The 14942-nt window shown below is 50.6% G+C and overlaps 6 protein-coding genes across 6 annotated transcripts; 4 read left to right on the top strand and 2 right to left on the bottom strand.

The window, feature by feature from the left end:
- Positions 1-385: 385 nt before the first annotated feature.
- On the top strand, positions 386-966 carry HO133_001003 (uncharacterized protein; the record flags this gene model as incomplete). The annotated part of the gene is made up of 4 exons (XM_037291936.1): positions 386-436; positions 498-665; positions 803-865; positions 916-966. The coding sequence occupies 4 exons, from the start codon at positions 386-388 to the stop codon at positions 964-966; spliced, it is 333 nt and encodes a 110-aa protein (XP_037152298.1).
- A 522-nt stretch (positions 967-1488) lies between these two features.
- Positions 1489-3666, bottom strand: HO133_001002 (uncharacterized protein; the record flags this gene model as incomplete). Its single annotated transcript, XM_037291935.1, has 3 exons — positions 1489-1791; positions 1848-3308; positions 3364-3666. 3 exons carry the CDS (start codon positions 3664-3666, stop codon positions 1489-1491), a joined length of 2067 nt encoding a protein of 688 aa, XP_037152297.1.
- A 1009-nt stretch (positions 3667-4675) lies between these two features.
- Positions 4676-7583, top strand: HO133_001001 (uncharacterized protein; the record flags this gene model as incomplete). Its single annotated transcript, XM_037291934.1, has 2 exons — positions 4676-4684; positions 4923-7583. 2 exons carry the CDS (start codon positions 4676-4678, stop codon positions 7581-7583), a joined length of 2670 nt encoding a protein of 889 aa, XP_037152296.1.
- An 873-nt stretch (positions 7584-8456) lies between these two features.
- On the top strand, positions 8457-9424 carry HO133_001000 (uncharacterized protein; the record flags this gene model as incomplete). The annotated part of the gene is made up of 2 exons (XM_037291933.1): positions 8457-8619; positions 8679-9424. 2 exons carry the CDS (start codon positions 8457-8459, stop codon positions 9422-9424), a joined length of 909 nt encoding a protein of 302 aa, XP_037152295.1.
- Positions 9425-10071: 647 nt separating this feature from the next.
- On the top strand, positions 10072-12090 carry HO133_000999 (uncharacterized protein; the record flags this gene model as incomplete). The annotated part of the gene is made up of 4 exons (XM_037291932.1): positions 10072-10240; positions 10436-10463; positions 10518-10700; positions 10749-12090. The coding sequence occupies 4 exons, from the start codon at positions 10072-10074 to the stop codon at positions 12088-12090; spliced, it is 1722 nt and encodes a 573-aa protein (XP_037152294.1).
- Positions 12091-13075: 985 nt separating this feature from the next.
- HO133_000998 (uncharacterized protein) lies at positions 13076-14902 on the bottom strand (the record flags this gene model as incomplete). The annotated part of the gene is made up of 1 exon (XM_037291931.1): positions 13076-14902. The coding sequence occupies one exon, from the start codon at positions 14900-14902 to the stop codon at positions 13076-13078; it is 1827 nt and encodes a 608-aa protein (XP_037152293.1).
- Between the last annotated feature and the right edge of the window lie 40 nt (positions 14903-14942).

Here is a 14942-nt window from a genome sequence, read left to right as displayed (position 1 = left end):
GAAATCGAAGCGACGGTAACCAGTGAATCTGGGAGACCATCGTGGGCGTATCTTCATTGCCTTTCTCTAAACGAAAAGCGTTCCTCCGGATAATACCTGAGCTTTATTTGAGACACACCCACAATGCCGATCATGCACGCTAAAACAGGGGTCCAGCGGGAGAAGCCGTGACAAGATCTCGTCATGCGCGAGATCGTTGGGGACATGAAAGCTCTCGGGTTTTGACAGCAAACAGTTGTTTACCAAATCTATAGTGTTTGTGCGGTCTGAAAAATTTGCAATTGCGTAAAGTTTCTCTGAGTTGATATAAATCGTCGGACTGTGCGGTTTCTGAATACAAAGGGGAGCTGTTCCTACATCTGCAGTCCACTTCTACCACTCAAAGATGTCAATGGCAGCTCTGAAAGGAGATACTGCATTCCAAGCAAGGTCACTAGTGGGCACTCACCCACATGCATTGTAAGGTCATGACTGACCTTGTCTGCCTCCCTCTATAGTTCCGCTCCCTCCTCCGACAATCTTCTCAATTTGCTGCCTATAATTTCCGTGAATATGCAAAGCGAAGGACAAAAGACGCATTTAGAGAGAACCATGACAAAACCCTTGGGGAGAGGGAGACACAGGAGCTGATACAGAGAGGACTAAAAGAGCTGCAAATGATGAAGGTGAGCCTGACAAGATGATCGTTTGCGACTGAGGAAAGCGAAAGCGTTGGGAAGATGCTGTCATGGAGGTGCTACGGGGCAAAATTTTCAGTCATGCTGCTGCCAGGGTGGCATGCTGACCCATGTCAAAATTACAGAGACAAACAACGGTCAGTCAATTCTTCCAATTGGACAGACTAGTAGTCGAAGGGCAGAAGACGGTAAGCATCGGCCTCACCGCCCGGTAAGCTTCAGGTTGACGTCCTTGTAGGGGAAGCAAACAGGCGAGGACGGAGGCATAGTACGACAAACGACGGAATGAACGTCACCAAGCTTGTGATCTGGTGTTTTGGCGTTGCAAATACCTCAACATCTGTATCTATGCAGGGCTATCTACGGAATGTGCGCCCAACCTCAAAGCAAATTTCACGAGACCTTCATATCTTTGAAGTTGCTGGTCTGAGCGCCTGATTAGATTTGCGTGGTATCCCGTCGACTCCGTATTCCGGGATCGTGAATCATGGTGTGTACTAGTACAGCGCCTCGATCTTGTGTCCCGCCTCCTTCACGCAGATCATTCACTTCACATGGAGTGGTTGTGACGAAAGCATCGAATGTCTACATCATACTTGGTATTGTAAAGTGCAATGAATTACAAAGACAGAAGCCGAAGGTCATCTAACCATCATCATGCTGCAATGCAGATTCCAAGACTCCGAGATCGCTCATGCTGCGCCAAAACAGTGTATCATCGAAAGGGTTATCTCTCCAAAGGCCCTCTTCCATGCCAAGAAGCCAACCAAACATACAGCAAAGACAATCATCCGGAGAGACGAACAAAAGCTCAAACCATTGCGCTAGGCGCTTTCATGATCCTATGTCTAAGCAGGGTCCTCAGCTTATGCCTGAAAGCTCCCAAGGCAGTGAACAGAACAATAAGAAATGCGACGCTGCCACAGACTTTCCAGAAATAGTGTTCGGTCTTGTCAGTGTTGACGATGCCGGTAAGGTTCATGCCGTAGTAGGAGGTGAAAAAGGAGAGGGGTAGAAAAATGACCGTTACGATGGTGAAGACGAGAATAGCTTTGTTCTGGCTGTCAGAAATTATCGCTAGTTCATTCTGTTCGATCGAACGCAGTTGGAAGAGCTGGGAATTTGGACGTCAGCAGATGAATCCATTCGCGTCGGCTGAGGTAAGCTTACGGCATCCATCGATTGCTTTAAATCAATCAAGAGTCTCTCGAAACATTCATGCTGGTACTTCACCGTATTCATTGCCCAAATCAAGCGTTGCATTGATGATTCTCCTTCGGCATTATCAGGCGTCTTGCGGAAGCGATTGTCTTCAGTCTCAAATCTTTTGACATCGAGCTGCATGATTTTGAAGAGCTCGACCTTCTTTTGTAAGATCAGTCTTATGGTAGTGAGCTCGTCAATACCACTAAGGTATGCGCGAACAAGCTTCACTGTGACTTTGGGCTTCCACTGGTCATATCGTCTTCGTTTTAAGTCCTGGATGACTGAAGAATACGCACTTTCAAACGAAGGTGCGTTGCAGCCTTGCCTGAAGTTGTGAGGCGTCACGCCAACTTCTGTTATGAGGTAAACTAGAAACCATTCGACAGTCTTCCAATGCCAAGTCTTCGTGCCCTGGTCTGCGAAAGCTTGGAAAACATGGCCAACAGCCGAGGCGTCGTCGTTGTCAAAGAGGGCGTCGATGGGTTCGGAGAGATGCCTATTAAAGTTCTTATCCAGGTAATTGACACCAGCCATGGGGGAGAGGCTCAATAGGAATCCGTCGGAGCGGTGAAATGTGCGAAAGGGGCTCCTCACGAGCTGAGCATTATTATAGAAGGGGTGCGAGGAAAGAACTTGTTTGTCGACGTGGCGGAGAATGGGCTGGAGTCCATCTCTTGGCCCCATTGCCCCCATTGCAAGACCTTCGGAAAGCTGCCAGGGCATATCCGCGTCGACGAGATTCCAGAAAGAAGGTTCCATTGCAAGGTGACCGCCTCTCCATTCAACATCGGTTCGTAAGCTGGCGTTACGGTCGGCTCGCCAAGTTGACTCGTTGAGATCATCTAGCAGTTCACTTTTGTCATGAAGCAGTAAGTAGATGTCGCGCATTGTTTGAAAGTTGTCCCGGTGTCTGAAATTCAGAACTTCGGTTTCGAGGTACGGCCATCCAGAGCGTCCAGCGTTCTCGAATTCCCGACCAGTTGGACCATCATGGAGAAAGATATCCTCGACAGAAGAATGCGTAAGCCCAAGGCCAAGCGGAGCATGGATCCATCTCACGTCCACCCAAGCAGGTTTTGTTTGCCAGTACTCCTCTAGCTCACCAAGATCGACGACTTTATGCTCTGCTCGACCCTCTCCGAAGTCGCAGACATAGCATTTCAATTCTGAGCGAGGTGGGTAGTAATGCCGGGCAAGGGATTTCAGCTCCTCGACGTGCGGCGGAGGGGCCTGTCGATATTTAGGGGAGGGCCATGCAAGCAGCCATTCTTTCATCCCCTTCTCTTGGGTATCCGCCCACTTTTTGAGTCGCTCGTACACTTCACGCTGATTTTCGTTCTCCAGGTTGTATCTGTCAAGCTGCTGACGCCTGGCTTCTTCTTTTTCCACGTTTCGCGTTGCCACTTTATTGAAGCTTGTCAAGACCTGTATACCGCGCTCGAGTCAGGGAGCAAAAGGACGTAGCATCAGGTGCGTTTACCTTCTGGGAGCTGACGACCGTTTCCTCTGAAGTTAGGTGAGACAGGCTAGGCTTGTCCTCGGATATGATCCTCTGCAGGTTCTTCTCCCGCACTGTAGGTAATTGTGACGAAACCGAGGCCACTGAGGGTCTCGAGCGACGACCACGTGGACCAGAGGCATCATTACTGTCATTCGTCGACAGTGTAGAAGTGCTAGCTGATGACGAATGTCTTCTCTCTGTTGCAGAGGTCGGAGACAGATTCCTCGTAGCCTCCTCGGCCGATGGATCCCAGGCAGGTTCTTGTTTGAACGGCTGGTCCATGTGGTCAATTGATATGTATGCAGATGCAGATGCAGATGCAGTAAATACGTGTACTATGTCACCGATCCCGCGACCATAGTGGCACCAAAGACAAGGTCCAAAAATGGCAATGCAATGCAAGAAGATGAATCGAGAAGGAAAGTAAAGCAGGGTCGGAGGATATACTACTGTACAGGCTACAAGTCAAGGCTGAAGAAAGCCTGAAGATTCAAAGGTTCGAGAAATAAGGCGGATGGGGGCAGAAAGACAGAAACACAGCCTTCTCCCCACTGGCCCAGTGTGCATTTGCATTTGCATTTGCAATTCGCACCACCAGGGATGCCTAGGCTAGGTGCTAGGTACTAAGGTAGGTACTAGGATAATTTTGATGATTGTCCCCAAGTTGGTGATAGATTCCCTAGATGATCAAAGCCTCATAGGTTGGGGGGAGGGGGGTGGGTTATGCAGACTACAGCTGCAAGAAGCAATTAGTCTTTGGGTCTGGACCAGTTACTACTTTATCTAAAGCCAAAAGTTGGAAGCGAAAAGGCCATCGGGAAAGTAATGTAGGTAAGATATGCCACTTTGAAGATAAGATATGCCATAGGTAATCAATTGCCATTTGCCAGGCTTACGAGTACCACGGCAGCCAAGACTTTTCTTCAGGGACTCTAAACTTAAGGTACTTTACCTTATCCTGTCGGGATCTCCCTCAATGCCCATCTAGGCTACCGTACTCCCTCTCACACACTCTCTCTCTCTCTCTTTCTACAGTCTACTTGATTAGCACTTTAGGTAAAAGTACTCTAGACTTGCCAAGTTGCCCCTCGTTCAACGCTCGAATCAAAATATCAAAGTATCGGAAGGGAACAAGTACAACGTGCCGGCTACACCATTTGGTTCAAATATTGGTGCAGAAAGCCAGCTAGACGCTGTGTTACGCTTATCTCATTCATTCACAGTGTGTGCTACATACCTACCTACGGACCGTGTAGTCAAAAGCGCCGCCTGAAGGAACGGCTCACGCGCCATGGCCCCTGTAAGTGCATCTTCCATTCACGTCGCCTTGCATACATCTTCAGTGTATCATGACGAACCGTCTGCAAGTATTCTCTGCCGCCCTTGCACATGTGATTCATACTATCATTGTCACGCTGTCGGCATGGCCGTCGCTCCATATCCTTGTCCTCTTACAAAAAATAATAGGATGCCCTCGGGCACCCCGTCTTTTCGCGCGCATCACTAAGATGGTAGTCGAATTATCCAAAGACTTTCAGGCGCAGTACAATAAGCTAATCTTCTCTAAATTCCAGTATCGCAACAGTCGCACTGGCGCTCGATCCACCCGCACTCAAATCGACCACGATGTATTCGAAGGCCTGCCCGTCCGCCATTGGAGGAAGAGATCATTCAACGTCAATGCCGCGCCGGAGAAGGACAACTTAGATCCGCTCGGTACCGGTGATACAGGATGGCCAGAGCTGCCAATGCCTCGAGACGCCCATATGTATTCACCAATGAGTGAGGCATTGCTACGAGCGGCGCGAATGGGTCAAGTCAAGAAGCCGGCCATCCCACTGATGGATGACGAGAAAGAGCCTGGTGACGATGAGGACGCAGATGGTGATCTTGATATGGGGTTCGTTGCGAAAAGGTGGGCCGTTGTTCCCAAAGATATGGAGGGACTTGAGCCAGAATTCTTGGCCAAGAGGCGGAAGGGCCTACCATCTGTCTATACTGGAGCAACCGGACCTCTTGGTAACACGGTGCAGATGAGGAAAACGAAGATTCGAAAGGTCGATACGGAGGGGAACAGCTACATCTGGGAGGTCCTTGTACCTGAGGGCCAAGCGGTAGATGGCGAGATTGTTGAGGAAGAGACCAGCCCAACACAAGCGCCTGCACCAGGCACTGTAGTGGAGGGGCTTGGGGTAGTCAACGCTGAGGGTGTTGTCATCGCTGGAGATCAAGCTGTGCCTGCTGCCAACAGGAGAAGACCGCCTCCGCCGAAAAGGAAAGCCAAAGGCCCGGGCCGCGGGAGGAAAAAGAAGGTCGCCTTTATATCTGGCGCAGAGGGCCTCGCTACAGCCAACGGGGTCAGTGCTGTTCTCAACGGCTCAACTGTTGGGGTAGACGACGGCAAGAACACTGAGATGGAACATGGAGTACCGGATGGGGATACCGAAATGGGAGATGAGAACATTGTTCAAGAAGGCGAAGAAGGCAGCGAAGAAGGTAGTGAAGGCGAGGAAGGGGAAGACGGCGATAGAGAGGAAGGAGAGCTTTCACCCTCGCCTACCCCGGCAAAATCACCTCCAGAGCCTCCAACAATAGTCGTCAATGATATGAAGGCCGAGCCCGCGGAAATTGCACAGGCAACCACTCCATCGCCGTCAGAGGTGCCACTATCGTCGCTGGCGGAGCCTACTCGTGAAGATAGCTCAGACCCTATGCTTCTGGACGAGGATGACGACGAACCCATGAGCCAATCCTTCTCCAAACCTACGGTGGCATCCATCGCCCAAAACACACATAAAATCACAGACGTCGCTGCGCCGGTCGCCGCAGAAGTTTTAGAAGAGACAATGCCCACACCAGAATCTATTCCAAGACCGTCGGAAGCTGCCGTAGGACAGCCCTATGCAGCATCGATAGCAGAGCCAGAGACAGAAGCTCAAATGAGATCGATGACGACCCCTCCACCGGACGCAACCTTGCAACCTCTACCAGAGCCTGTAGAACAGTCTGTGACGGATGAGATCACAGAAAGCTTGGCTGAGCAGCGAACAGAAAGCCTAGCAGGAGCTTTAACAAGGCCCCGGACAGAGCCGACGCCAGATGTACCAGCCGAACATGTGACAGAGGGTATAGCCGTCTCAAGAGCGGAAGCTATTGCAGAACAAACGCCAGGCGCTCCCGCAGACCTTCGAGAAGAAGCTGTGCCGGAGCCCAGAACAGATAATTGGGAGGTGGTCATGACAGAATCTATGCCAGCGTCTTCTTCTGCTGCCACCCCAGAGCCAACAACAAATGCTATGTCACCGCCAACGACAGAAGCTATATCGGAGCCGAAGGGAGAGCCGGAAATGGAAATTCTATCGGAACCTCCAACAGAATCTGTAACGGAACCTATTGAAAAGTCCGAGCCCGTGGCCGAGCAATCTATAGCCGAGGAGCCTATAGCTGAGCAATCTACAGCCGAGCAGCCTCTGACTGAGCAGCCTGTGGCAGAGCAGACTATGGTGGAGCAGACTCTGGTAAAACAGTCTCTGGTAGAGCAACCTATGGCAGAGCAACCTATGGCCGAGCAATCCGTGGCCGAGCAACCATTGGCCGAGCAATCTATGGCCGAGCAACCCATGGCAGAGCAATCTATAGCAGAGCAATCTATAGCGGAGCAACCTATGACAGAGCCCTGGGCAAGGCCAGCGACCGAGCCTTTTCCCGAAGCCATATCCCCCGAGCGCAGATTCTCATACACGAGAGTGACTACTAGCCCTCCAGCACCGACTCCAAGCCCACCAACACCCATCGAAAATACATTCGGTCTCAAAGCCCCTTACCTAAGTCCTAAAGCGCCAACTATGAGCCCACCGACACCCATCGAAAGAAGTATGTCGAGCTCACCGGATATACCCCTCGCTGACCAGCATTTTCGATTACCGCCCCAAATCGACACCACGAAGGAAGCAGACCAAGTCCCGGCGCCAGACATGCCTCATATCCCGGGCGCTCATCGTGTGTCAGTTGAGGCCGCTCCCAATATTGATACCCGAGTCAACGCTCAAATACCGGTTGACCATGATCCTCTAGATGGATTGGTCGAGCCCAGGGTTGCAGAGGAGTCGGACGGATCTACTCAGCACTTTACGGACGGGGAAGAAGATTTGCTGGGTAGCCTTGAGAGATCCTTGGGCAGACAGGGTGGCAGGTCATGAGCTGTCAAATGTCTTCATGCTCGGGCGTGGTCAAGGGTTTGGAGTTTGATCAAGTATGAAATAAGATACCACAGCAGGCGATTGCTTTATGCGACTTTTGTCTATCTGCTATTTCAGAGGCTTCAATTGATGCCGTAACGATGCTATATTTATATCTTCCAATGCATTGATTGGGTGAGTGGTTTGTGCTCGACCAAAAACTGCGTGAAAATATTTACTGCTCCCCGTAAAGATTCGCCACCATCATCGGCCTGTTCTCCGCTTTGAAGACTCTTCCTCTTCATTGCCATCATGCAAAATCACCATTCGCACGAGAATGCGGTATGAAGCGCTACCTTCGATTCATCCATCCATCATATGTTCGGATGATGTTCTCAAAATGCCCTCAGGGTTTCGCAGGTGCTTGGGGTAGAGGGGCTTCGCACCTCCGGTTTGTGACTCTCTTTAACCGTCCATGTTCGACAGCTAGGTCCCAGTTCCAACGTCAACCATCGATCATTGCTGGAGAGACGCGAGATTTCAAAATCAGTCAAAAGGAGCGAGAAGCAGATCACATCATCGTTTCTTTTTTTCCCGAAAGCTTTTCCCCTGGCCGAGGGGGCTTTGTCAGGAGCCGATCATTAGCGGCAAGCACGCAATTCCATAGCGGATTTTGTGATAGCGATGTATGAACGCCTACGATGAATAATGTCATTGCGGAGCTTATATATCTCATGTTGGTTCATACCATCTTCCTCGGAATATCTTCTCACACTGTTTCCTACCTGTCACTGCCAATTGTCTTCGACATTTTCCCTCCTCAGCTCTTGAATCGTTGGTGGCAACATATACTGCATCTATTTTTCTCTTTGTTGTCCAAATCAAACGTGTAGCATGGCTTCTTCTCCAGTCTATGATCTCGAGCACGATGGTGCCCGCGATGTCGAATCCGGTTATGTTAGCGGCAGCTCTAGCCAAGCAGGCATCCCAGAAATATACCTCACAAAACCACATCTAGCATTCTTGAATCGTCAATTACAGAATCTTGAGCCCCAAGGTATGACACAAGTTTTCTCTCCACAAGTGGAAAATCTCAGGCTGACATGGAGCTCATAGAAATATTACAATGGTGCATCACGACTCTACCCTCACTCTTCCAAGAGACTGCCTTTGGTCTCACTGGCCTTACGACCCTCGACATGCTGTCCAAGATGAAAATACCGAGACCACAAATGGTTGATCTTCTTTTCTTCAACACACTCCACCACTTTCCCGAAACCTTAAGCCTCATCGACCGCATCAGAGAACGATACCCGCTTGTCACCCTCCACGTTCGCAAGCCCTCCGGTTCTGATACCGCGGAAGAGTTCGCTCGGCAACACGGTGAAAGGCTATGGGAAACCAACGATGAGCTATACGATTGGCTAGCGAAGGTCGAGCCTGCGCAACGTGCTTATAGGGAACTGCAAGTCGGTGCTGTTTTGACAGGGCGTCGGCGTAGTCAAGGAGGCAAGCGTGGCGACATCGACGTAATTGAAGTTGACGAAGCTGGCCTCGTCAAAGTGAACCCTTTCGCAAACTGGTCTTTCGAGCAAGTGCAAGACTATATCAAGGCCAACGATGTTCCCTACAACGAGCTACTGGACCGTGGCTACAAGAGTGTTGGTGACTGGCATTCGACAAAGCCGGTCAAAACAGGAGAAAGCGAGCGCGCCGGACGGTGGCAGGGTCAACAGAAGACTGAGTGCGGTATTCATAACCCACGGTCCAAGTTTGCCCAATTCTTGAAAGAACAAGAGATGAAGAAGCAGCAGGAGGCATTGCACCAAGCTTTGGAATCCGGATTGGAGATTGAATCATGATGTTCCAACGCTGCTTTCTTCCGGGGGTTCTCTTTTTGTTTTTGGTCTTTGTGTTCAGCATGGCGCTTGGGAGGAATTACAGAAGCATTTACGAGGGCAAAAGCTGATGGGCTTGTAGCGAGCATGAGCACAGCAACGGGCATGGATAGACTTATTTGAGAATAAAGTATAGATGATCTAGTTGAATCGTTCGCAATTTGCACTCTACCATGATCTGAGTGCAGTAGACATGCACAGCACCAACAGCACATCCTGCAGGATACGGTAGGGCTTTGGGGGGTGGGGGTGGGATGTGGGGGGCTGCAGAGGTTGAAGGGGAGTGCCGAGCTTCGGTTATCTTATGCATATGTGAGGCCGTTGTCGCTCCCTTCAACAATATTTCTCACACAACACAAAACATGCCATTGGATCGATTTTCTTTTTCTACAGACCTGACCTGAAATGATCTGACCTTCCATACATAATCACAGGAAATCTAGAGTATTACAAACCCGAATCTTTTTACTTACCCACCCATCTTTGTCATCCGGATTTGATAATCCACAGTTGCTGAAGTTGCCATAAATCCTCCGATATAATTTACATCTTCGCTGCTATTTTCACGTTCATTAACCTCTAATTTATATCTTTTACTGGACATAACCAGCATGGCTAATCAACCTCATGGCGGTGTCCTCAAGGACCTGCTTGCCAGAGATGCATCAAGGCATGACGAGCTGGCAGCAGAGGCCGAGAAGCTGCCAGCCATTGTGCTTACCGAGAGGCAATTGTGTGATTTAGAGTTGATCATGAGTGGTGGATTTTCCCCGTTGGAAGGTGTGTCAAAGTCCCAAGAGTAGACCTAGCAGTTGATTTGTCTCGTCAATACTCGTAAGAAGAAGATGAAGGAGAATTGGAGAAAGCAATTCAATCTCAAAAAAAACTCCTCCATGTCGTCTGCGGCGTACAGAATGAAGAAAACTGTTTTATTGACTGATCATGTATGGATCATGCCACTAACACCATCACCAGGTTTTCTCAATGAAAAGGACTACAATTCGCAGGTCACCATGCAGCCCCGGAGAGCGAAGATCTTCCGCTAATACAAACAAAGGGTCGTTGAAAATGTGCGCACAGCAGACGGTAGCCTTTTCAGCATGCCGATATGTTTGGACGTTTCAGAAAAGACAATTGAAAGGGTCAACCTGAGGGCAGGGGTACGTGTGACGCTTACGGATTTTCGAGATGATCGAAATCTTGCTATCATCACCATCGATGATGTCTACAAGCCTGACAAGTCAGTTGCTCAATCCCTTCTTGGCAGGCTGTTTCTAACATGACGCAGACAAAAGGAGGCCAAAGAAGTATTTGGTGGAGACCCAGAGCATCCCGCAATCAAATACTTGAACAACACAGTCCAAGATTATTACGTAGGCGGCAAGATCGATGCCATTTCCCGACTCAATCACTACGACTACGTCGCCCTGCGCTACACTCCAGCGGAACTCCGAATTCACTTTGAAAAACTCGGCTGGTCGCGCGTTGTTGCCTTTCAAACTCGCAACCCCATGCATCGAGCCCATAGAGAATTGACCGTCCGGGCTGCCCGAGCTCGCCAAGCTAACGTCCTCATCCACCCTGTTGTCGGCTTGACTAAACCAGGCGACATCGACCACTTCACCCGGGTGCGTGTCTACCAAGCTCTACTCCCGCGCTACCCCAACGGTATGGCTGTACTCGGCTTGCTCCCGTTAGCCATGCGCATGGGCGGACCAAGAGAAGCAATCTGGCACGCCATAATCCGCAAGAATCACGGCGCTACGCACTTCATAGTGGGCCGTGACCATGCCGGACCTGGCAAGAACAGCGCTGGCAAGGACTTTTATGGTGCGTATGATGCACAGTATGCCGTGGAGAAATACAGGGAGGAACTAGGAATAGAAGTCGTACCATTCCAGCAGATGATCTACCTTCCCGATAGCGACGAGTACAAGCCCGATGACGAAGTCCCTTCCGGCGTGCGAACTCTCAACATCAGCGGTACCGAGCTTCGCTCTCGTCTCCGCTCAGGCAGGGACATCCCCGAATGGTTTTCCTACCCCGAAGTCGTGCGCGTGCTCCGAGAATCCCATCCAGCAAGGTTCAAGCAAGGCTTCACCGTCTTCTTGACCGGCTATCAGAACAGCGGCAAAGACGCCATAGCCCGGGCTTTGGACGTGACATTACACCAGCAAGGCGGCCGTCCTGTTTCCTTGCTCTTGGGAGACACAGTCCGCAGCGAGTTATCCTCCGAACTCGGCTTCTCCCGTTCCGACCGCCACAAGAACGTCCAGCGCATCGCTTTCGTGGCCGCCGAACTCACGAAAGCAGGCGCGGCAGTCATCGCAGCGCCCATCGCACCTTTTGAGGAAAGTCGACAGAGCGCGAGGGAGACGGTCAGCCAGCATGGGAGTTTCTATCTCGTGCATGTGGCGACGAGTTTGGAGTTCAGTGAGAGGACGGATAAAAAGGGGGTGTATGCGAAGGCGAGACGCGGGGAGATCAAGGGGTTTACGGGGGTGGATGATCCGTATGAGGCGCCTTCGAAGGCGGATCTGGTGGTTGATATCGAGAAGACGAGTGTGAGGGGTGTGGTGCATCAGATTGTGTTGATGTTGGAAAGCCAAGGGCTTTTGGATCGGTTGTAGAGACGTGGGAATGGGTGGTGACGTTGACTTAGAAATATAGACTAGATCTTGTTTGCATTGTATCATTCTCGGTTTAGCTGACTACGCTGAAAACTCCGGGTTGATTTGCCAATTTACGTGATCTTGCACTCGAAATCCATAACAAGCCACCTTCCTCCTCCTTTGTGAAATAACTTGTCCCCAGCGAGCGAGCATCGCGACTCGCTGCTCGTATCACCCAAAGCGCTGCGCCCCGATCGTAATGTGCCTTTATTTGTCGGTCCTACGCAACAAATAACTCAACAAGTAACCTATCCGCGAAGCCTTGTGCAACATTAAACCAGTCCGAAGGGGCCGTCAAGAATCCCTGGCCATACTTTCGGCTGCCGCAACATCTACCAGGCCTCCGAAATCACGGCCATCCCCGCGTTCAGACTTGCGTCCGAAAGGATGTATTCGCTATGGCCTGATCTCTAGACAAGAATACGGTCCCCACGTAGATATCAACTGAAGAACGCCTAATCTAAGCATCTTTCAGTTTGTGGGGTCGCGCTATTGAGTCTCACACAATCAAGGCCGTTTATAGAAATCTCCGCGCTCAGTTGCGAGAGTAGCGCGGTAGCCCTGACAAGCGGCCGCCGTCTGACCTTCGACCTTTTACTTTCAGGTTCAACTGTAGTCCAGACCGGTTCGATATCGAAGTTAGGGCGAGAAAGCCGTTGATGGCAGCACGACGCGGAGTGAGATGCACGGGTTGCACTAGCTTTGCCAGCACAGAGTGCCCACCAATCACCGCTCAATCTGTGGGAAGAGATGCGCCGATATTAGATTGATTTATTATTCATAAAACAATGTCCAAAACACAAGCCTTGCGGAAGCCATATCAATCGATTTGACATGGAGCGATTATGCATCGCCCGAAACGCTGGTCCATCGTAGGCAGACTGCATCACACTCCTCACGCCATGTTCTTGTCCTGTGACCATGCAACCGCGATGGGCGCCGATTACATGAACAAGTAGCCACTCTTGCTTTCCTTTCTGTCAGTCTCTCTACTAAGTAGCCTTCGGACGTTCTCGAGTCTCTCGTCTACCACCTGGAATTCGCGCTCCCATCTCCCTTCATCTTCAACCGTTGCAGAGCTACCCCAAAGCCGACTGCTGCTGGCCTTCGGCTGCTTTTCTGCCTTGGCTTTTCGCTCGTCTTTGAGCAACTTCGCGACCATCTTGGACCAATTTTCCATGCCAAGCGCAAGGCATTGAGAGCACTTGTCTCGGGTTTCTTCATCATCTTTGTCTGCTAATGTAAGGGTGGCTTCAGCCAAATCTACAGCGTCACGAGTCCAGCTTAAGCCGGATTGTCGACTCTTCAACTGACCGGCCACTGATTTAGAAGAAACCAATGACCCTTTGACGGTATCGGATGAAACTTTAGCAGACGAGCCCACAGAGGATGAGGCAAACAAGATTTCACCAACATGGGCCATTACGCCAGCTTCCTCACATTTCGCAGCTGGCGTCCGGAATGCGATCTCGTCGCCGGTAGGTGGCGCCGGGGGATATGGTGGTGTGACAATCATGGATTGGAAAAATAAGAGTACTTGGGCAATCGATGATCTTTCACGTGAATTAGACCCTGTTCCGTCCTGCGATGAAAGCGCTGGGAGTTGTCTTCTAGCTCGTAAGACAGACAGGTAGATAGGCAGAGCCGCCGCAAGGTTGTTATTCCGAGCGTGATGAAAGGCTAGCGAAGTTGTTGCAAGCAGCACATTTGAGGATATATAAGTGGCTCTCTGGTCGATAACCCCAGACTTGAGGTCTATGATATTATTGACCCCCACTGGTAGCGCCCCCATTGCAATATCGAGGCCCCAACTGTACATCTCTTCTGCCGTTGAAGAAAGGCCTTTGAAGTCAAGCCAATCAGCATAAGCTAACGCAGCGTCAAGACGCTGGCGTGTATTGAATCCTTGGGTAGTAAGAATCTTCATGTAATAATTCTCGGCCGGTGCAAAGTCCGGAACACAATTTTCTTCAAGAGGAGCAGGTGGCGCCCCGTAAGGTACAGGCTTCGGGCGTGGATTCGAAGGCCCGATCAAGTATTCTGGTGGGAAAGTCTTATTTCTTGTGGTATCGCAGACCCAGCCTTCTCTATTTTCAGATGCCTTTGCGATACCCATAAGACAAGTGTAGTAACCACGCCTCCAGGGTTCCGACTTGGAGGAGACGTCTAGTCCAGCTTTGCCAGACCCAGCAACATAAATGTCTCCTTCCTCCTGTAACAAGGGCCGTAGATCTCGACCATCTACGGCGGGATCCTCGAGACGCTTGAGTAATCGGCGGTTGCAATCGCCTGCGCTAGACCAATCTGAGGGGTCGGTGCCACTGGGATCTAGATGTTCCAGGTCATTCGCATTGCGGTAAATGATTCGACTTATCATACTCCATTCTGGAGGAGACGGGAATCGACGTTCCAAGACCTCATTTCGGAGACCAAATGCCATGATGCTCAGTAGTAACAGGCCTGCCCAGCCATACACGCTATATTTGGCTCCCTTCCATAACTGATCTTTGAAGTAAAGCTTTCTTTCCGTGGTTATGAGGCGGGACAATTGGTTCTGGAATTGATTCCGTGTTGCTGAAGGAGGATTTTTGCTGCCAGTGGCAGGATGAAGAAAAGGTAGCTGCGGTCGCGGAGAGACACCAGATACGAGGAGTAATTGGGAATTCTGCGTGAAGAGTCGGGGCCCAGCTAGCGGTTTGGCAGACCTGGGTGGTCTCAATGGGCGAGTAGACGACAGTAGCCTCGACATTGGCAGCCTCTGGAAAGGCATACCGATGCTGTGACCGGGTGGTCCAACTCGCTAACCCAGA

Source organism: Letharia lupina (assembly GCF_014066315.1).
Source record: "Letharia lupina isolate WasteWater1 chromosome Unknown contig_11, whole genome shotgun sequence".
Classification (NCBI taxonomy): domain Eukaryota; kingdom Fungi; phylum Ascomycota; class Lecanoromycetes; order Lecanorales; family Parmeliaceae; genus Letharia; species Letharia lupina.
Note: the sequence above shows the minus strand (reverse complement) of the source record. Positions and strands in the feature narration are given on the sequence as shown.